The sequence below is a fragment of the Salvelinus alpinus genome, chromosome 11, assembly GCF_045679555.1.
Source record: "Salvelinus alpinus chromosome 11, SLU_Salpinus.1, whole genome shotgun sequence".
Classification (NCBI taxonomy): domain Eukaryota; kingdom Metazoa; phylum Chordata; class Actinopteri; order Salmoniformes; family Salmonidae; genus Salvelinus; species Salvelinus alpinus.
In genome coordinates this window covers 52,281,496-52,303,513 of record NC_092096.1, presented here as the reverse complement: position 1 = coordinate 52,303,513, position 22,018 = coordinate 52,281,496, and the positions used below count along the sequence as shown (strand labels likewise).

The 22,018-nt window shown below is 43.3% G+C and overlaps 1 protein-coding gene and 1 long non-coding RNA gene across 2 annotated transcripts; one reads left to right on the top strand and one right to left on the bottom strand.

Annotated features, from left to right (window-relative positions):
* Window positions 1-865: 865 nt before the first annotated feature.
* On the bottom strand, window positions 866-4,710 carry LOC139533328 (uncharacterized). Its single transcript, XM_071331383.1, has 6 exons — window positions 4,511-4,710; window positions 4,160-4,235; window positions 2,383-2,464; window positions 1,787-2,089; window positions 1,321-1,590; window positions 866-1,159 (listed from the first exon to the last, which is right to left on the bottom strand). The coding sequence occupies exons 1-6, from the start codon at window positions 4,708-4,710 to the stop codon at window positions 966-968; spliced, it is 1,125 nt and encodes a 374-aa protein (XP_071187484.1). The 3' UTR covers window positions 866-965.
* Window positions 4,711-7,401: 2,691 nt separating this feature from the next.
* LOC139534917 (uncharacterized) lies at window positions 7,402-8,073 on the top strand. Its single transcript, XR_011667031.1, has 3 exons — window positions 7,402-7,560; window positions 7,778-7,875; window positions 8,034-8,073. It is a non-coding gene; the product is annotated as an uncharacterized lncRNA (long non-coding RNA).
* The last annotated feature ends 13,945 nt before the right edge of the window (window positions 8,074-22,018 follow it).

Here is a 22,018-nt window from a genome sequence, read left to right as displayed (position 1 = left end):
CATAATCCTAATGCAAAAGAGTCCACTTTCTATTCACAGGCATAAATCAACCTCACTAATCAATGTCATACTATTATCTACAACTATTTTCTTTAATCTAGAAAATAGAAATTCGACATATGAGCTTGTCTGATCACAACATCTATAACTGCCTATGACACATTTCAGAATCTCCTAATTGTAACTAGGCCCTCAAAGAAAGGCATAAGGCCTGATGATATACTGTATATATGATAACTAATAAAGGGAGACGATTACAATCATCAAATTGTAAGCAAATTGTGTAGATCCTGATGAAATTAAACAGTAACATCTAGGCCTATCTACAGAATGTACATGTGTAAGATGCAGAGGATGCAGAGGGTTGTATATCTATGCAAGGCCCAGCCTATGACCACATCCTGTTCAGCTCACAGTACTTCCTGGTAGGGACAAGGGGGGCCTTCTGGGCATCCAAATGCGATCTTGTCATACAGAGTCTGCGGCTACATGTGACAGACAGTCAAGAAGAAACTGTTTCAGCATCAAGAAAGGTATAGACTATTCTCAAAGTAGACTACATAGTCTTCCATTCAATCACAGACATTTTACCATTATGACCATTTATGTCTTACCTTGTTCAATCTTGGGATAACCAGATCATTGACAGTTTCATAGATGGATATTGAGTTTACATGACTGTTTGATATTGTCTGGAATCAAAATACAGCCCATTACAATACAGTACATACAGCTTCCACACACTCAGATACATAATAACGTCAATGCGTACTTACATCTCTACTTCTTGTGTTGATCATAACATCAGCATATATTGTGTTGTCAGTTAGATCTTCTGTGTTTTATAAGAACAAAATATCAACCAATCAGATACATTTCATACAGGATATCAACAAACATACCCAGGAATTAATGAGGGGTCTCACTCTTTTTCTAATTTCTAACAAATCCCCCCAAAAATCATATCAGCTGAAGAATACTTCTAGAACCAACAGAAATGTCAATTTAAATATAGTGGAGGCCCCTAAGCTGTACATACCCGTGATACTTTGGCCCCTGCAGTAGCACACTGCCACAGCTACAGTGAGGATCAGCACCACAGCGCCTCCCAATGGTTCTCCGATGTAGATCGTATACCACGCCAGTCCTGTCACATATTCTACAACACACATGATTAGACTATACAATATGATAAAGACTAAATGGCTCTATATCATATACATCCAATGTAATCACATGCATTACATATTATATTTGACAACATAAGCGTATAAGCACAGTGAAAAGTGTATAGAAGGGATTATTATGATATCTAGGTACCTGGGGTGGTTGTGTCATTTCTACACTTTACTGTTGCAGAGGCAGTTTTCCAACTGACCAGGTTGGAGGCGTTGCACTTTACACTGATGTTTCTCTCTGCTGGTGAGAGAGAGAAGTAAATCTGCTGGGCGTCCCCGTAGATCTCATTGTCTCTCTCCCAGGTGTAGGTAATGTTGTGGTAGCAGGACACGTTGCACACCAGCCGTACTGTACAGGAGTGGTTGGCCAATAGCTTGATGTCTGTCTGGATCCGCACCTTGGATATAGGCTCTGACCAACCAGGAGAGAGATTGAGACCACCAGGAGAAAGACTTGAAAATGTTATGGATATTTAACAAAGCATGGTGAGTAAGGTCAGTATAAAAGCACAAAATCTATGTTATAGTTTAAAGATCATCAGCCATGGTTATGGATATAAATTAGAATGATATTTAAAATAGGATGCAAAAAGATGAAAACAGCCTACCGTGGACTTTCAGAGTGATGGTCTTACTGTCAATCTGACCTTTGTCCCCTTCGCCTGTAAGTAGAAAATCCCCTGAGTCTTGCAGTGTCAGTTCTCTGACTGTTAAACTGACGTTTTTGGTGTTCATCTTTAGTCTCCCCTCAAACTGGGATCCAGGTGAATATACAACTTCTGAGTTGAATTCTGCAATATCCTTTCCCATATACTTCCACACCAAGGATTTGAAATGTCCATTCTCTATGCCTGCCAGCAGCTCCACAGAGTCCCCCACTCTCTTGTTGATGATCAGAGGAACACCCACACCTGAAACACACAAATGCACACGTTATTTTGACATCAATCAATGGTTGCACACTATATTACAATGATCTTATTACTGTGTAATTATTCATGTAGTACAATGTAGCAAGTGTTGTAAGTACTTATTGTTACAGTGTAATACTTGTTACAGTGTGCCTAAATGAATAATTACACAATAATACACTGCAATGCAGAGTCTTACCTAATCAAAAATGTATTTGGTTTTATATAGCACATTTCCAGGTTTCATTTATGCTGTATGTGGCACTTTACATATTTTCACATTATATCTTTACATATCTGAGTGTTTGGGTCCTTCTTGACTTCATTGAAGTCCACTCCTCCCCCACACTGGCTCTGGTGTGATGCTATGAGAGTCTGTAATGAAATTAAAATAACCAGACAGGTAACTGGGGGAAAGGTCATGTATCACTTTAAAAACCATCAACAGTTTAATCTGCTCCACCACCAGATCAACTGGAAGCCAGTTCAGTTCCCTGAAATGATCAGGAACAACGTGTGTCCCTATGGCTGAGCTTGAGTACAATTCTCATTAGTTTGAAGTATGTTCTTCAGATTTTTTGTCATGCCTCTGAACCATGAGATACAATCATAGTTCATGGTTCAGTAGCATAACAAAAAACATGACAGAAAATCTGACGAACAAACTTCAAACGGCCCAAAACAAACTAATGAGAATTATACTCAAGCTCAGGCTTGTAGCATGAGCCTGAGAAACATATAATATAAACTAATATGATGAGATAGAGAGAGGAAGGAATGAGGGGACAGACCCAGGAGACTGAGGGGTTATGTTGTTGCTATGTGACCAATCACATCTTAGTATATATATTGTGTTCCACAAGATAGTGGAGTAGTTACAGGTCTGTCCTGAAGGGGGCGATAAGAAACCCCAGATGTTTACCTTGTTTCTTCACACAGCGTCTCAACTCTTCAAAATGTAATGATGTGAAGCAAAATTAAACTACACTCTGTGTGTGGGGGGGGGGGGACAACTAAGGTTAGCTGGGCAGGCTTGCCACCTGACAACTTAGCAACGAATTGAGGGGAGGCCTACACTATCTATCTATATATCTATCTATCAATATATATTTTATTTATTGAGGTTAGAAGCCCAAAATGGCTGTTATGAAAACCACACCACAAATATATGTTTTTAAAAAAGTGTGTTCAATCAGTTAAACAAAGCATATTAATTATAAGTGTACATAATATATTCAGTAAACAAGAAAAAACATATTTGATTATATGTGGGTACATGTGTTTGTGTGTGTGAGTGAGAGGCTACATGAAAGGGATTATTGGGTAGTTTGGTTCATCAGGCTGACCCCAAGTCTTCGCTTGAAGTTATTGAGGGATGATGAGGTTTTGACAATGTGAAGATAAGAATTCCAGAGTTTGGTACCTTTGTATCTGATAGAAGCTGCATTGTGACATATCAGACTTCACAGGCTGGACTTACCACTGGTTAATAAATCAAGAACAGATATCAGGTCAGACCAGTATGTCACGCCCTGACCTTAGAGATCCTTTTCATGTCTCTATTTTGGTTGGTCAGGGCGTGAGTTGGGGTGGGCATTCTATGTTTTGTTCTGTGTGTTGTATTTCTATGTGTTTGGCCTGGTATGGTTCCCAACAGAGACAGCTGTCAATCGTTGTCTCTGATTGAGAACCATACTTAGGTACCCTGTTCCCACCTGTGTTTGTGGGTAGTTGTTTTCTGTTTAGTGTAGTGCACCTTGCAGAACTGTTCGTTTGTCGTTTTTGTTCAAGTGTTAGTATTTATTAAAAGTTAATATGGACACTTACCACGCTGCACCTTGGTCCTCTTGTCCTTATCGCGACGACAGCCGTTTCAGAACTACCCACCTCCAAAGGACCAAGCAGCGTGGAGAAGAGGACTGGACATGGGAACAGGTGGAGGCAGCAGGAGAAGGGAACCGGAGATACGAGGGAACACGGTTGGCAAGGAAGCCCGAGAGGCAGCCACAAAAACTTTTTTTGGGGGGGACAGAGTCAGGTTGAAGACCTGAGCCCACTCCCCATGCTTACCGTGGCGATAATGGGACTGGTCAGGCCCCGGGCTATGGGGTGAAATTGGAGGTGAGCAAAGGAAGCGAAGCCGAGACTGTGAAGGAGTTGATGGGGAGATTGGTGGAGAGAACAATGAGAGAGCTGCTGTGTTGGTGCATGAGGCACGACATCCGCCCGACGGAGCGTCACCGCGATTTGATGTCACCTGAGTCAGCTCTCCATACTCGTCCTGAGTTGCGTGCTAGCCGTCTGGTGAAGACTGTGCCAGCCCCACGCACCAGGCCTCCTGTGCGCCTCCCTAGCCCTGCACGTCCTGTGCCAGCTCGGCGCTACAGCTCTTCAAAACGTGCTCTGAGCCCGGTGCGCTACATTCCAGTTCCCCGCATCTGCCGGGCTAGGGTGAGGATCCAGCCAGGACGGATGGTGCCAGCCCTGCTCTCCAGACCGCCAGTGCGTTTCCTCGGGCCAGGATATCCTGCGTCGGCTCTGAGCACTGTGTCTCCCGTGTGTCTGCACAGCCCAGTGCGTCCTGTGCCTGCGCCCCGCACGTGCCGGGCTAAAATCACCATCCAGCCAGGACGGGTTGTGCAGGCCCTTAGTTCGAGACCTCCAGTGCGCCTCCACGGCCCGGTTTATCCTGTGCCTCCTCCAAGGACCAGGCTGTCTCTCCGTCTCCTCCATCCAGAGTCTCCCTCCTGTCCGGAGCTGCCAGAGTCTCCCTCCTGTCCGGAGCTGCCAGAGTCTCCCTCCTGTCCGGAGCTGCCAGAGTCGCCCTCCTGTCCGGAGCTGCCAGAGTCGCCCTCCTGTCCGGAGCTGCCAGAGTCGCCCTCCTGTCCGGAGCTGCCAGAGTCGCCCTCCTGTCCGGAGCTGCCAGAGTCGCCCTCCTGTCCGGAGCTGCCAGAGTCGCCCTCCTGTCAGGAGCTGCCAGAGTCGCCCTCCTGTCTGGGGCCTGCTGCTAGGGTCCCCAGTCCGGGGTCGTGTCGAGGGTCCCCGCTCTAGAGGCGCCACCTAAGTGGGCCAAGCCAGAGGTGGAGCGGGGTCTACGTCCCGCATCAGAGCCGCCACCGCGGTGAAATGCCCACTCAGACCCTCCCCTATAGGTTCAGGTTTTGCGGCCGGAGTCCGCACCTTTGTGTGGGGGGGGGGGGGGGGGTTGTACTGTCACGCCCTGACCTTAGAGATCCTTTTAATGTCTCTATTTTGGTTGGTTAGGGCGTGAGTTGGGGTGGGCATTCTATGTTTTGTTCTGTGTGTTGTATTTCTATGTGTTTGGCCTGGTATGGTTCCCAATCAAATTCAGCTGTCAATCGTTGTCTCTGATTGAGAACCATACTTAGGTAGCCTGTTCCCACCTATGTTTGTGGGTAGTTGTTTCATGTTTAGTGTAGTGCACCTTGCAGAACTGTTCGTTTGTCATTTTGTTGTTTTTGTTCAAGTGTTAGTATTTATTAAAAGTTAATATGGACACTTACCACGCTGCACCTTGGTCCTGTTCTCCTTATCCCGACGACAGCCATTACACAGTAAAACCACCACCATCTCTCTCTCTGACCAGGCTGGTCAGAACCAGTGCTAGGGGACAAGGACAAGACTCCCCCAAAATTCATATCTCAGCTCATCTCTCCACATCAACGTCACTGGTGAGTTCATTATTTATCTTCAATCACTATCTGGAATTTCTGAATTCTGAGCCAAGGAGGGTTAATGTAAATATCGTACTGTAAACACTGTAAATTCTAACTGAATGGAGTCAACATACCCCTACAGTATGTTAACTCAACTTTCATCAAAACTGAAAACAGATAAATGATTTTAAATAACCTGGAATTTATCCAAATGTTAATTCCTGTCTTTGTTTTCTTAGCTCTGCTTGAAACTACGTTAACTGTAAATCCAAACCCTGCTGTCAGTGTTCCAGGTGAATGGAATAAAGCGGAGTCAGGCGCAGGACACAGGTATGAGTAAAGCCACGATCTTTACTCAATATCAACAATAATCCAACAAGGATGAATATAAACAATCCAGAACACGTACACGGAACCACTTGACAAACACAAGAACGCACAAAACAAAAGGGGACGCCAGAGGGTTAAATAAGGAACGTGATTATGGAATGGAATCCAGGTATGTACAATGAAGACAAAACAAAACGAAAATGAAACATGGATCGGTGGTGACTAGAAAGCCGGTGACGTAGACCGCCGAACGCCGCCCGAACAAGGAGATGGATCAACTTCGGGGGAAGTCGTGACACCTGCATACACAGGAAAGACAGTAATTCTGACATGTTCAGTGGGATCTGACAGTGGCTGGAGCTATACATGGTACAAAGACAATGCTAACATGCTGACCAGACCGGACAAGTCACGTGCGCGAGCGGTACAAAATACATTTAGAAATACATGTTATTCAATTATTGCACCGACACTGCTTGTGCGCGACAACGAGCGTCTGCGTTGCCAAGGGCTAAAATAGAAGTCATACCTCGCGCTGCAGGTCCTGCCTCTCCCATCTCCCCATTGGTTTAAAGAAGCAGGTACCCATGTGCCATCTCCTCATTGGTTATACCCACGTGGGTGATTGAAAGACGAACTGTTTTGCTGGTTGTCGTGGTAATACTATGAAAGTGGAGATGCCAATCACCATATAAGTTCAAAGATGTAAAAGCCTGGGCGGAGAAATGACTAGAAACGATTCGATTGACCGTTTTATGTGTGGATTAATTGTCGAGGACCTTGTGCATTTCAGGTAAAATAACAACTCAATGTTTATATCCCAGGACAAATTATCTAGCAACAGCAAGCTAGCTAAATAGGAAAAATGTGTTAGCAAGTGCAAGCTAACTAGCTAAATTGCCATACATGTTTAATGCTTTTCGACCTGTACCTAAATTATAGTAATTGGTTCAGAGTTTGTTTTGATATTTTAACCTGTGTGTCGTGATCGCGTTTGGTGTAGGGGGACAAAAAAAATGTATGCATGATAGCGTACGATGGCACACCGGTTTGGGTTCCGTGTAAGAAAATAGTGACCTTGTCTGGCAGACACACTACAACAGGAGCCACCTTCACCATCAGTAGAGCTGCTGAGTCTGACCAGGATCTCTACTGGTGTCAGGGAGAGATCCAGTCCAGACCCACATAATCAATTATCAGTGATCTTGTCACTATCACTGTGAATGATGTTGTGTGTGTGTACATGTCTGTGTAGAAATGTGTAGTAATGTTTTGCATTGTCCACTACTTTATTTATTTTCTACAACTACCTCAGAACCTGATAGTGATTTGCTGTTCTCTCTCCAGGTGTAACTCCTGGACCCTCTACATCAGTCCTAGTAGGAGTGGTTGTGGGCCTGGTTATTGCTGGTGTTCTACTGGCCATTCTCCTGGTACTGCTGTGTCGATATAAAAACGCCATAGGTGAGACTTTTATAATTTCTCATTTAACTTTTTGGTTCATGTTTAGGAGAAAAATGTCTAATTACAAAAGTTTAAAACAGTATTATAATATGCATTTCTCATTACAGGTTCATGTTGAAACGGAATAATATCACGAGTACACATGTCTTTCAACTACGTTCCTTTTCACACAGTAAAATCTCATCTGTGTGTTTCATGACTATCTCTCTCCCTGTAGGCCCCCCCAGCCCCAGAGGACCAACCTTGACCCCCAACAGGACCAAGGATCTACCCAGGGCCAGGCTCCTGGTGCTGAGTATACACATCTGCAGCATGGTCAGTCTCTTAATCCAGACCACTCTACTCTCTCTGTAACCTCACATATTGACTTTCACCATCCACTCTGTATACAACATGTTACCGTACTCTATGTCCCTAGGCAAGCTGAGGGAAAACCATCCAATTAATCTATCTCTCTCTTTTTTGACCAACAGGTGGCGCTAACATCTATGATACAATCACTCCCTCAGACATGACGATTAATGACATTAGTGGTGTATTACTCTTACTGCCATTTCCAGTGTCCCTGCATGGTCTGGAAGGTCACTGTTCCAGTTAGGGGGTTTCCGTGTCTATGTGTTTATGTTGTCAGACAGACACCCAGCAGCCCGGTCATTGTCACTGCTCCTGAGAAACAGAAACAGATTGCCACGGAGACCACAAATCACAGGAAGTGACATCACCACAAGATGTTACCTGAAACGTAGAAGAGGGGCCTTTGTCAGTAACCTGGGACCCACTACTTAACGAGAAAGTTGGCAGGTTTTTCATGTCCCTCAGCCACACTGACCTATGAGCATGCAGAAGAAGTCATGCAAACACTTCCGCAGGTATACGAAGCCTAGATGAAAATGAACACACTGCCCCAAATAAAATGCCTGTTACTCAGGCCCAGCCAGGATATGCATATAATTGGTTGCATTGGATAGAAAACACTCTGAAGTTTCTAAAACTGTTAAAATAATGTCTGAGACTATAACAGAATTGATATGGCGGGCGAAAATCTGACCAGAATTTCTGTTTCTTCACCTCCCAGGCTCTGATTATGGAATCCTATTGTTTCTATACATCTCTGGCACCCAAATTGCAACTATTATGGCTTAAACTAGATGCCAATAATCTTTATTCATGGTTTCAGGCTTCTTTTTTGAAAAACGAACAAGTATTTGGAGTTTTTGTAATGGGACCATATTATTTTTCCCATCATTGTAAGCCTACATAAGAATGAGTGAGTTTTTGTCACAACCTGGCTCATGGGAAGTGACATAGAGCTCTTATAGGATAATGGCACAAATGATAATAATATAATAATAATCAATCATTTGCTCTTTATTTAACCATCTTACATATAAAACCTTATTTGTTCATTGAAAATTGTGAATAACTCACCAAAGGTTAATGAAAAGTGTGCGCTTGAAAGGATGTAAATTACCCTATATTTAGTTTTCATGCTAGTAAGGGCCAAGAATCCAGTCTCACATAGGTATGTGGTTGCAAAGGGCATCAGTGTCTTAACAGCGTGATTTACCAAGGCAGGATACTCTGAGTGCAGCCCAATCCAGAAATCTGGCAATGGCTTCTGATTAAATTCAATTTTCACTGAACCGCTTGTTGCAATTTCGACGAGGCTCTCTTTTTCAGATATCGGTAAGTGGACTGGAGGCAGGACATGAAAGGAATAACGAATCCAGTTGTTTGTGTCATCCGTTTCGGGAAAGAACCTGCGTAATTGCGCACCCAAGTCACTCAGGTGCTTCGTTATATCAGATTTGACATTATTTAGCATTCATGACAATAGAAGTATTATACATAAAAAAGCTTAACTTCTTGTTAATCCAGCCGCTGTGTCAGATTTCAAAAAGGCTTTAAGCACACCATGCGATTATCTGAGAACAGCGCCCCGCATACAAAAACATGGAAAACATTTTTCAACCAGGCAGGTGCGACACGAAAGTCCGAAATAGCGATATAATAAATGCCTTATCTTTGAAGATCGTCTTCTGTTGGCACTCCAAAAGGTCCCAGTTACATCACAAATGGTCCTTTTGTTCGATAAAGTCCTTCTTTATTACATTTACATTTAAGTCATTTAGCAGACGCTCTTATCCAGAGCGACTTACAAATTGGTGCATTCACCTTATGATATCCAGTGGAACAACCACTTTACAATAGTGCATCTAACTCTTTTAAGGGGGGGGGGGGGGGGGGTTAGAAGGATTACTTTATCCTATCCTAGGTATTCCTTAAAGAGGTGGGGTTTCAGGTGTCTCCGGAAGGTGGTGATTGACTCCGCTGACCTGGCGTCGTGAGGGAGTTTGTTCCACCATTGGGGTGCCAGAGCAGCGAACAGTTTTGACTGGGCTGAGCGGGAACTGTACTTCCTCAGAGGTAGGGAGGCGAGCAGGCCAGAGGTGGATGAACGCAGTGCCCTTGTTTGGGTGTAGGGCCTGATCAGAGCCTGAAGGTACGGAGGTGCCGTTCCCCTCGCAGCTCCGTAGGCAAGCACCATGGTCTTGTAGCGGATGCGAGCTTCAACTGGAAGCCAGTGGAGAGAGCGGAGGAGCGGGGTGACGTGAGAGAACTTGGGAAGGTTGAACACCAGACGGGCTGCGGCGTTCTGGATGAGTTGTAGGGGTTTAATGGCACAGGCAGGGAGTCCAGCCAACAGCGAGTTGCAGTAATCCAGACGGGAGATGACAAGTGCCTGGATTAGGACCTGCGCCGCTTCCTGTGTGAGGCAGGGTCGTACTCTGCGAATGTTGTAGAGCATGAACCTACAGGAACGGGTCACCGCCTTGATGTTAGTTGAGAACGACAGGGTGTTGTCCAGGATCACGCCAAGGTTCTTAGCACTCTGGGAGGAGGACACAATGGAGTTGTCAACCGTGATGGCGAGATCATGGAACGGGCAGTCCTTCCCCGGGAGGAAGAGCAGCTCCGTCTTGCCGAGGTTCAGCTTGAGGTGGTGATCCGTCATCCACACTGATATGTCTGCCAGACATGCAGAGATGCGATTCGCCACCTGGTTATCAGAAGGGGGAAAGGAGAAGAATAATTGTGTGTCGTCTGCATAGCAATGATAGGAGAGATCATGTGAGGATATGACAGAGCCAAGTGACTTGGTGTATAGTGAGAATAGGAGAGGGCCTAGAACAGAGCCCTGAGGGACACTAGTGGTGAGGGCACGTGGTGCGGAGATAGATTCTCGCCATGCCACCTGGTAGGAGCGACCTGTCAGGTAGGACGCAATCCAAGCGTGGGCCGCGCCGGAGATGCCCAACTCGGAGAGGGTGGAGAGGAGGATCTGATGGTTCACAGTATCAAAGGCAGCCGATAGGTCTAGAAGGATGAGAGCAGAGGAGAGAGAGTTAGCTTTAGCAGTGCGGAGCGCCTCCGTGACACAGAGAAGAGCAGTCTCAGTTGAATGACTAGTCTTGAAACCTGACTGATTTGGATCAAGAAGGTCATTCTGAGAGAGATAGCAGGAGAGCTGGCCAAGGACGGCACGTTCAAGAGTTTTGGAGAGAAAAGAAAGAAGGGATACTGGTCTGTAGTTGTTGACATCGGAGGGATCGAGTGTTGGTTTTTTCAGAAGGGGTGCAACTCTCGCTCTCTTGAAGACGGAAGGGACGTAGCCAGCGGTCAAGGATGAGTTGATGAGCGAGGTGAGGTAAGGGTGAAGGTCTCCGGAAATGGTCTGGAGAAGAGAGGAGGGGATAGGGTCAAGCGGGCAGGTTGTTGGGCGGCCGGCCGTCACAAGACGCGAGATTTCATCTGGAGAGAGAGTGGAGAAAGAGGTCAAAGCACAGGGTAGGGCAGTGTGAGCAGAACCAGCGGTGTCGTTTGACTTAGCAAACGAGGATCGGATGTCGTCGACCTTCTATTCAAAATGGTTGACGAAGTCATCCGCAGAGAGGGAGGAGGGGGGAGGAGGGGGAGGAGGATTCAGGAGGGAGGAGAAGGTGGCAAAGAGCTTCCTAGGGTTAGAGGCAGATGCTTGGAATTTAGAGTGGTAGAAAGTGGCTTTAGCAGCAGAGACAGAAGAGGAGAATGTAGAGAGGAGGGAGTGAAAGGATGCCAGGTCCGCAGGGAGGCGAGTTTTCCTCCATTTCCGCTCGGCTGCCCGGAGCCCTGTTCTGTGAGCTCGCAATGAGTCGTCGAGCCACGGAGCAGGAGGGGAGGACCGAGCCGGCCTGGAGGATAGTGGACATAGAGAGTCAAAGGATGCAGAAAGGGAGGAGAGGAGGGTTGAGGAGGCAGAATCAGGAGATAGGTTGGAGAAGGTTTGAGCAGAGGGAAGAGATGATAGGATGGAAGAGGAGAGAGTAGCGGGGGAGAGAGAGCGAAGGTTGGGACGGCGCGATACCATCCGAGTAGGGGCAGTGTGGGAAGTGTTGGATGAGAGCGAGAGGGAAAAGGATACAAGGTAGTGGTCGGAGACTTGGAGGGGAGTTGCAATGAGATTAGTGGAAGAACAGCATCTAGTAAAGATGAGGTCAAGCGTATTGCCTGCCTTGTGAGTAGGGGGGGAAGGTGAGAGGGTGAGGTCAAAAGAGGAGAGGAGTGGAAAGAAGGAGGCGGAGAGGAATGAGTCAAAGGTAGACGTGGGGAGGTTAAAGTCACCCAGAACTGTGAGAGGTGAGCCATCCTCAGGAAAGGAACTTATCAAGGCGTCAAGCTCATTGATGAACTCTCCAAGGGAACCTGGAGGGCGATAAATGATAAGGAGGTTAAGCTTGAAAGGGCTGGTAACTGTGACAGCATGGAATTCAAAGGAGGCGATAGACAGATGGGTCAGGGGAGAAAGAGAGAATGTCCACTTGGGAGAGATGAGGATCCCAGTGCCACCACCCCGCTGACCAGAAGCTCTTGGGGTGTGCGAGAACACGTGGGCAGACGAGGAGAGAGCAGTAGGAGTAGCAGTGTTATCTGTGTTAATCCATGTTTCCGTCAGTGCCAAGAAGTCGAGGGACTGGAGGGAAGCATAGGCTGAGATGAACTCTGCCTTGTTGGCCGCAGATCGGCAGTTCCAGAGGCTGCCGGAGACCTGGAACTCCACGTGGGTCGTGCGCGCTGGGACCACCAGGTTAGAGTGGCAGCGGCCACGCGGTCTGAAGCGTTTGTATGGTCTGTGCAGAGAGGAGAGAAGAGGGATAGACAGACACATAGTTGACAGGCGACAGAAGAGGCTACGCTAATGCAAAGGAGATTGGAATGACAAGTGGACTACACGTCTCGAATGTTCAGAAAGTTAAGCTTACGTTGCAAAAAATCTTATTGACTAAAATGATACAGTACTGCTGGCTGGTGAAGTAGGCTAGCTAGCAGTGGCTGCGTTGTTGACTTTGTTTGAAAGTGTAGCTGGCTAGGTAACCTCGATAACTGGCTAGGTAACCTCGATAACCTCGATAATTACTCTAAACTACACAATTATCTTGGATACAAAGACAGCAAAGACAACTATGTAGCTAGCTAACACTACACTAATTAAGTCGTTCCGTTGTAATGTAATAGTTTCTACAGTGCTGCTATTCGTTAGAAGTTGGCTAGCTGGCTAGCTAGCAGTGTTGACTAGGTAGGAGAAAGGCGGCGCGGCAGACGAAAATAGCTGGCTAGCTAACCTCGATAATTACTCTAAACTACACAATTATCTTAGATACAAAGACAGCAAAGACAACTATGTAGCTAGCTAACACTACACTAATCAAGTCGTTCCGTTGTAATGTAATAGTTTCTACAGTGCTGCTATTCGGTAGAAGTTGGCTAGCTGGCTAGCTAGCAGTGTTGACTACGTTAGAAGGACGAAAATAGCTGGCTAGCTAACCTCGATAATTACTCTAAACTACACAATTATCTTTGATACAAAGACGGCTATGTAGCTAGCTAAGAAAAAAATGCTAAGATCAAACAAATCAAACCGTTGTACTGTAATGAAATGAAATGAAATGTAATACTACCTGTGGAGCGAAGCAAAATGCGACTACTCAGTTTAGCTGGCCCGCTTCATTCAATAATCCACCGGTTTCCCTCCTTCAAAATGAATCCCATACGTTACAAATCAACTTATCCAAACAAGTGAAACAATGTTTATAATCAAACCTCAGTTCCACTAATATGTAAATAAATTATCAAATTTAAGATGGAGAATAGTATGTTCATTACCGGAGATAAATAACAAAGAACGCGCTTTCACCCATGCGCATGGTAACACTACAGCCAAAATGGGAGCCACTTAGAAGAACTACAACTTCTAGCTCATTTTTCCAAAAACCAGCCTGAAACTCTTTGAAAAGACTAGTGGACGCCGTAGGAACTGCAATCTGGGAGGACTTCGCCTCAAAATTCACATGAAAGCCATTGGAAACAGTGGCAGGATGAAATGTTAATTTTTTGGGATGGTTTGTCCTCGGGGTTTCGCCTGCAATATCAGTTCTGTTAACCTTTTCTCAATATAGGGGGTGCTGTTTCAACGTTAGCATTTATCGTCTCCAAATTAAACTGCCTCATACTCAATTCTTGCTCGTACAATATGCATATTATTGTTATTATTGGATAGAAAACACTCTCTAGTTTCTATAGCCGTTTGAATTATGTCTCTGAGTGAAACAGAACTCATTCTACAGCACTTTTCCTGATATGGAGTGAGATTTCAGAAATTTTGGCCTCTGGTCCCAGGTCAGTTTTAAAGTCCCTGTAAATCCTATGAGGATACAAACACTGCCCATGCCTTCCTCTAGATGTCAGTAAGAGGTGACAATTTGAATGGAGTCGATTGCGCAATCAGGGCCCGTATAAAACGCCAAAGACCGGATGTACCGTTCTTTTCCTGCTGTGCCTGACGCAAGATGGTCGTCGGACTGGCTCTCTTTCCAAGCGTTGGTTTAGCCACTTATATATCGCCGGTCATGTTTTTACTCGTTATAAGTGTTAAAAACATCATAAGGTAGATAATTTAAACCGTTTTATAGCAATTTATATCCGTTTAGTGCGATTTTGAGGCATTGCTTTGTGATGCACTTTGAAGCGCCGGGCACGTTTCGGGGTCCCGGTCGAACGTTAGTGGGCATTTCGACGGACAAGAGGACATCTTTCGACCAAAAGAAGATTAGACCCAAGAAAGGATACATTGCCCAAGATACTGATGGAAGAACAGCTCACAGTAAGAACTATTTATGATGATAAATCGCTGTTCTGTTGAAAAATTTTAAACGCATATATCGCCATTTTGTTATGTGTAGCTTCGCTTGGCGGACCCGGTATTGCACAGTAAGGATAATTTTAGAAATGTAAGTCAGCGATTGCATTAAGAACTAATTTGTCTTTCGATTCCTGTCAACCCTGTATTTTTTAGTCAAGTTTATGATTAGCTATCGATTAGACTAGATCACTCTCAAATATAGCGCCCGACATTTTCAGGCCAGTTTTGCTACTATTCTCATTGTATAACCACGTTTTTTTGTGGCTAAATATGCACATTTTCGAACAAACTCTATATGTATGTTGTAATATGATGTTACAGGACTGTCATCGGAAGAATTCTGAGAAGGTTAGTGAAAAAAATAATATATTTTGGTGATCATAACGTTATCGCTCCCCTTGCCTTGGATTCATGCTGGGGTAACGTTTGCACATGTGGTATGCTAATATAACGATTTATTGTGTTTCCGCTGTAAAACGCTTAGAAAATCTGAAACATTGTCTGAATTCACAAGATCTGTGTCTTTCCATTGCTATGCTTTGTCTATTTTTATGAAATGTTTTATGATGAGTAAATTGGTAATACACGTTGCTCTCTGTATTTATTCTAGTCGAGTTGTGATGGTGGGTGCAATTGTAAACTATGATTTCTACCTGAAATATGCACTTTTTTCTAACAAAAACTATCCTATACAATAAATATGTTATCAGACTGTCATCTGATGAGGTTTTTTCTTGGTTAGTGGCTATCAATATCTTTATTTGGCCGAATTGGTGATAGCTACTGGTGGAGAGAAAAAATGGTGGACAAAGAAAAATGGTGTCTTTTGCTAACGTGGTTAGCTAATAGATTTACATATTGTGTCTTCCCTGTAAAACATTTTAAAAATCAGAAATGATTGCTGGATTCACAAGAAGTGGATCTTTCATCTGCTATCTTGGACTTGTGATTGAATGATATTTAGATGCTACTATTTACTTGTGACGCTATGCTAGCTATGCTATTCAGCTTTTTTACTGGTGGGGGGTGGGGGGTGCTCCCTGATCCGGGTTTCTGACTCGGTAGAAGTTAAACTCACAGACATAATTATAACAGTTTTAGAAACTTTAGATTGTTTTCTATCCAAATCTACCAATTATATGCTTATCCTAGCTTCTGGGCCTGAGCAACAGGCAGTTTACTTTGGGCACGCTTTTCATCCGGACGTAAAATTACTGCCCCCTACCCAAGAGAGGTTATTGCAGACAGAGAAGAGCTACAATTTCTTAATCATAGCCTCAATTTTGTCCAGCACATTGAATATAGTTATGGAGATTCCCTGTAATCCTAGATTCAGATCTTTCAGGCGAGAAAAAACATCACCCAGATAGGCCAGTCGTGTGAGAAACTCGTCATCATGCAAGCTGTCAGACAAGGGAAAACTATGGTCAGTTAAGAAAACTTTAAGCTTGTCTTTCAATTAAAAATAACGTGTCAATACTTTGCAACTTGATAACCGGTGCACTTCTGAATGTTGTGAGAGCTTTACATGGTTGCTGCCCATATCATTACATAGTGCAGAAATACACAACATTTCAGGTGCCTTGCATTAACAAAGTTATCCATTTTCGTTGTAGTGTCCAAAACATCTGTCAAGCTGTCAGGCATTCCCTTTGTAGCAAGAGCCTCTCGGTGGATGCTGCAGTGTACCCAGGTGACGTCGGTGACAACTGCTTGCACGCGCATTACCACTCCCCTATGTCTTCCTGTCATGGCTTTTGCGCCATCAGTACAGATACCAACACATCTTGACCCCCAACGTCCGTTTGATGTCACAAAGCCGTCCAGTACTTTAACTTCTTGGAACTATAGGGGGTGCTGTTTCGCATTAGCATTTTTTGGTCTCCAAATTAAACTGCCTCGTGCTCAATTCTTGATCGTACAATATGCATATTATTGTTATTATTGGATAGAAAACAGTCTCTAGTTTCTATAGCCGTTGGAATTTTGTCTCTGAGTGGTACAGAACTACTTCTACAGCACTTTTCCTGACAGGGAGTCAGATTTCAGAAATTTTGACCCCTGATCTGGGGTCGGTTTTAAGGTGCCTGTAAATGCTATGGAGAAACCGACACTGCCTACGTCTTCCTCTGGGTGTCAGTACGTCATGACGCTTTGAATGGAGTCGATTGCGCAATCAGAGCCACTATAAAACAACAAAACGTGGAAGTACCGTTCTTTCCCTTCGTGCGTCTTACGCAAGATGGACATCGGACTTGCCTCCTTCCAAATGGTTGTTTAGCCAGCAATATTTCTCCGGTCATGTTTTTACTCGTTATAGTTGTTAAAAACATCATAATGTAGTTAATTTGAACCGTTTTATAGCAATTTATATCCGTTTAGTGCGATTTTGAGGAATTTCTTTGTCGTGCACTTTGAAGCTTTGGGCACGTTTCGGGGTCTCGGTCGATGTTAGTGGACATTTCGAAGGACAGAGGACATCTATCGACCAAAAGAAGATTAGACCCAAGAAAGGATACATTGCCCAAGAATCTGATGGAAAATCACCTCATAGTAAGAAATATTTAAGATGATAAATCGTTGTTCTGTCGAAATATTTTAAACGCATTTTCCGCCATTTTGTTTGTTATAGCTTCTCTTGGCGAACGCTGTATAAGAAAGTAAGGATAATTTTAGAAATGTAAATCAGCGATTGCATTAAGAACTAATTTGTCTTTCGATTCCTGTCAACCCTGTATTTTTTAGTCAAGTATATGATTAGCTTTCGATTAAACTAGATCACTCTGAAAGATGACGTCCGACATTTTGAGGCTTGATTTGCTACTATTTTCATGTATAACCACGTTTTTTTATGGCTAAATATGCACATTTTCGAACAAACTCTATATGTATGTTGTAAAATGATGTTACAGGAGTGTCATCGGAAGAATTCTGAGAAGGTTAGTGAAAAAATTAATATATTTTGGCGATGATTACGTTATAGCTCTCTTTGGCTTGAATCGATGCTCTGGTAACGTTTGCACATGTGGTATGCTAACTTATCGATTTATTGTGTTTTCGCTGTAAAACGCTTAGAAAATCTGAAATATTGTCTGAAATCACAAGATCTGTGTGTTTCCATTGCTATGCTTTGTCTATTTTTATGAAATGTTTTATGATGAGTAAATTGGTCATACACGTTGCTCTCTGTAGTAATTCTAGTCGAGTTGTGATGGTCGGTGCAATTGTAAACTGTGATTTCTACCTGAAATATGCACTTTTTTCTAACAAAACCTATCCTATACCATAAATATGTTATCAGACTGTCATCTGATGAGGTTTTTTCTTGGTTTGTGGCTATTTATATCTTTATTTGGCCGAATTAGTGATAGCTACTGATGCAGGAAAAAAATTGTGTAGTTAAAAAAGTGGTGTATTTTGCTAACGTGGTTAGCTAATAGATTTACATATTGTGTCTTCCCTGTAAAACATTTAAAAAAACAGAAATGATGGGTTTATTCACAAGATCTGTATCTTTCATCTGGTGTCTTGGACTTGTGATTTAATGATATTTAGATGCTACTATCTACTTGTGAAGCTATGCTAGCTATGCTAATCAGTGTGTGGGGGGGGTGGGGGGTGATCCCGGACCCGGGGTAGAGGCTCGTGAAAGGTTAAAAATATCCCCTCCTGTTGTCCTGGTTTCCAGTGTTTTGCAGAAGAGGATGTCTTCCTTAACTTCTCTGCGCTACGGATCCCTTTTACGGGATCACTTTCCTAAACAACCACTAGAATTGCAGGGCGCCAAATGCATAAATATTACTAAAAATATTTATAATCATGCAATCACAAGTGAAATATACAAAAACACAGCTTAGCTTGTTGTCAATCCACCTATCGTGTCAGATATTGAAAATATATTTTACAGCGAAAGAAATCCAAGCTTTTGTGAGTGTAGCTTTCAATGCTACAACAGCTAGCTCCAAATTAGCATGGTCACGAAAGTCATAAGAGCAATAAAATGAATCGCTTACCTTAGATAATCTTCGGATGTTTCCACTCACGAGAATCCCAGTTACACAACAAATCTTCTTTTTTTTCGATAAATATTACTTTTATCACAAAAAAACGCCATTTGGGTTGCGCGTTATGTTCAGAAAACTACAGCCTCGTTCCGGTCCTGAAAGGAAGAAGAAAATTCCCAAACATATCAGATAAAAAAATATTACAAAAAATATTTCTAATCATGCAATCACAAGTGAAATATACCAAAACACAGCTTAGCTTGTTGTTAACCTCTAACGAGCCTCTACCCCGGGTCCGGGATCACCCCCCACCCCCCCACACACTGATTAGCATAGCTAGCATAGCTTCACAAGTAGATAGTAGCATCTAAATATCATTAAATCACAAGTCCAAGACACCAGATGAAAGATACAGATCTTGTGAATAAAGCCACCATTTCAGATTTTTAAAATGTTTTACAGGGAAGACAAAATATGTAAATCTATTAGCTAAACACGTTAGCAAAATACACCACTTTTCTAACTCCATCAGTTTCCTACTACTTCAGGTGCTATCACCAATTCGGCTAAACTAAGATATTGATAGCCACTAACCAAGAAAAAACCTCTTCAGATGACAGTCTGATAACATATTTATGGTATAGGATAGGTTTTGTTAGAAAAAAGTGCATATTTCAGGTAGAAATCACAGTTTACAATTGCACCGACCATCACAAGACGACTAGAATTACTATAGAGAGCAACGTGTATGACCAATTTACTCATCATAAAACATTTCATAAAAATAGACAAAGCATAGCAATGGAAAGACACAGTTCTTGTGATTTCAGACCATATTTCAGATTTTCTAAGCGTTTTTCAGCGAAAACACAATAAATCGATAAGTTAGCATACCACATGTGCAAACGTTACCAGAGCATCGATTCAAGCCAAAGAGAGCGATAACGTAATCATCGCCAAAATATATTAATTTTTTCACTAACCTTCTCAGAATTCTTCCGATGACACTCCTGTAACATCATTTTACAACATACATATACAGTTTGTTCGAAAATGTGCATATTTAGCCATACAAAACCGTGGTTATACAATGGAAATAGTCACAACTCAAGCATCAAAATGAGGGACGTCAGCTTTCAGAGTGATCTAGTTTAATCGAAAGCTAATCATATACTTGACTAAAAAATACAGGGTTGACAGGAATCGAAAGACAAATTAGTTCTTAATGCAACCGCTGACTTACATTTTTAAAATTATCCTTACTTTTCAATACAGGGTTCGCCAAGTGAAGCTATACCAAACAAAATGGCGAAATATGCGTTTAAAATATTTCGACAAAACAACGATTTATCATATTAAATATTGCTTACTTTGAGCTGTTCTTCCATCAGATTCTTGGGCAATGTATCCTTTCTATGTTATAAACTTCTTTTGGTCGATAGATGTCCTCTGTCCTTCGAAATGTCCACTAACAACGACCGAGACCCCGAAACGTTCCCAAAGCTTAAAAGTGCACGACAAAGAAATTCCTCAGAATCGCACTAAACGGATATAAATTGCTATAAAACGGTTCAAATTAACTACATTATGATGTTTTTAACAACTATAACGAGTAAAAACATGACCAGACAAATATTACTGGTTAAACAACGATTTGGAATGAGGCAAGTCCGATGTCCATCCTGCTTGTGACGCGCGAAGAAAAGAGAGTGCTACCCCCACGTTTTGTGGTTTTATAGTGGCTGTGATTGTGCAATCGACTCCATTCAAAACGTGATGACGTACAGACACCCAGAGGAAGACGTAGGCAGTGTCGGTTTCTTCATAGCATTCACTGTCGCCTTAAAAACAGACTCCAGATCAGGGGTAAAAATTTCTGAAATCTGACCCCTGTCATGAAAAGTGCTGTAGATATAGTTCTGTACCACTCAGAGACAAAATTCCAACGGCTATAGAAACTAGAAAGTGTTTTCTATCCAATAATAACAATAATATGCATATTGTACGATCAAGAATTTAGCACGAGGCAGTTTAATTTGGAGACCCAAATATGCTAATGCGGAACAGCACCCCCTATAGTTCCAAGAAGTTAATTGACACCCCATAAACGTAAAAGACATATGCCAGGAGCTGTGCCAGTACCACCACATCTGACTCATCCAGCTGTAACGCATAGATTTCACTGGCTTATATGCAAAGCAGTAATTGATTCAAAACATCTCTTGCCATTTCACTGATGCATTGTGAAACAGTGTTGGTTGTTGAAGGCACTGTCTGTATAGTTTTTGGGGCCTTTTCCCTCAGCATTGTCCCAGCCATATCCTGGCAGGAAGAATTAAGTCCTCCACAATAGTATGGGGCTTGTCTGTCCTCGCCACTCGGTAGCTCAACATATAAGACGCTTCTAGCCCCTTCTTATTAATGTCATCTGTTGCTCTTATACATGTCTTATTACTCGAAAGTCGTCTTAATTCTCGCTCAAAAAACTCCTGTGGTTTATTTTTCAAATTGGCATGTTTTGTTTCTAAATGTCTGCGTAAGAGTGAAGGTTTCATCGAGTTGTGAGATAGTACTTTTGAACATATAACACACTCTGACTGAGGAAAGGCACTACTCCCAATATAAGTGAACCCCAAATCAATGTAATTCTCATCATATTTGCGCCTCTTTGATGGTCCAACGTCCCTATCTGTTGTTCGGTTCTTTCCCGGGTAAGGGGGCAGTAGCTCTTCGGCTGCATCAGATTCACAACTGTCAGTGTCCATGCTAGCTGGTCTATCAACAAATGTAGAATTACTGATGCTAGCATTGAATGTGCCCATGGAAGCAGAACAACTTGTGTCATTGACAGGTGTCGGTTTAGTACTGCTGGTAGTATTAGTACTACCAGTAGAGCTGGTATGTGTCTCTATGGACGCCCCCCCCCCCCCCCCCCCTTCCCCGGGAGGAACTGAGCCCTAGGATAATGCCTCAGGACTACCTGGCCTGATGACTCTTGCCTGTCCCCTGTCCACCTGGTCGTGCTGCTGCTCCAGTTTCAACTGTTCTGCCTGTGGCTATAGAACCCTGACCTGTTCACTACCTTGTCCCGGACCTGCTGTTTTCGACTCTCTCTACCGCACCTGCTGTCTTTACCTCTGAATGCTCGGCTATGAAAAACCAACTGTCATTATTATTTCACCCTGCTGGTCATCTATGAACGTTTGAACATCTTGAA

Excerpts from the sequence above, each read along its gene's own strand:
- LOC139533328 (XM_071331383.1), bottom strand. The coding sequence starts at position 4,710 with ATGGTGATTTTAGCCCGGCACGTGCGGGGCGCAGGCACAGGACGCACT. Across the intron at positions 2,465-4,159 it reads CCAGTCCCATTATCGCCACG|ACTCTCATAGCATCACACCA; the intron begins GTAAGCATGGGG and ends ATTTCATTACAG. Across the intron at positions 1,591-1,786 it reads CATCACTCTGAAAGTCCACG|AGCCTATATCCAAGGTGCGG; the intron begins GTAGGCTGTTTT and ends CTGGTTGGTCAG.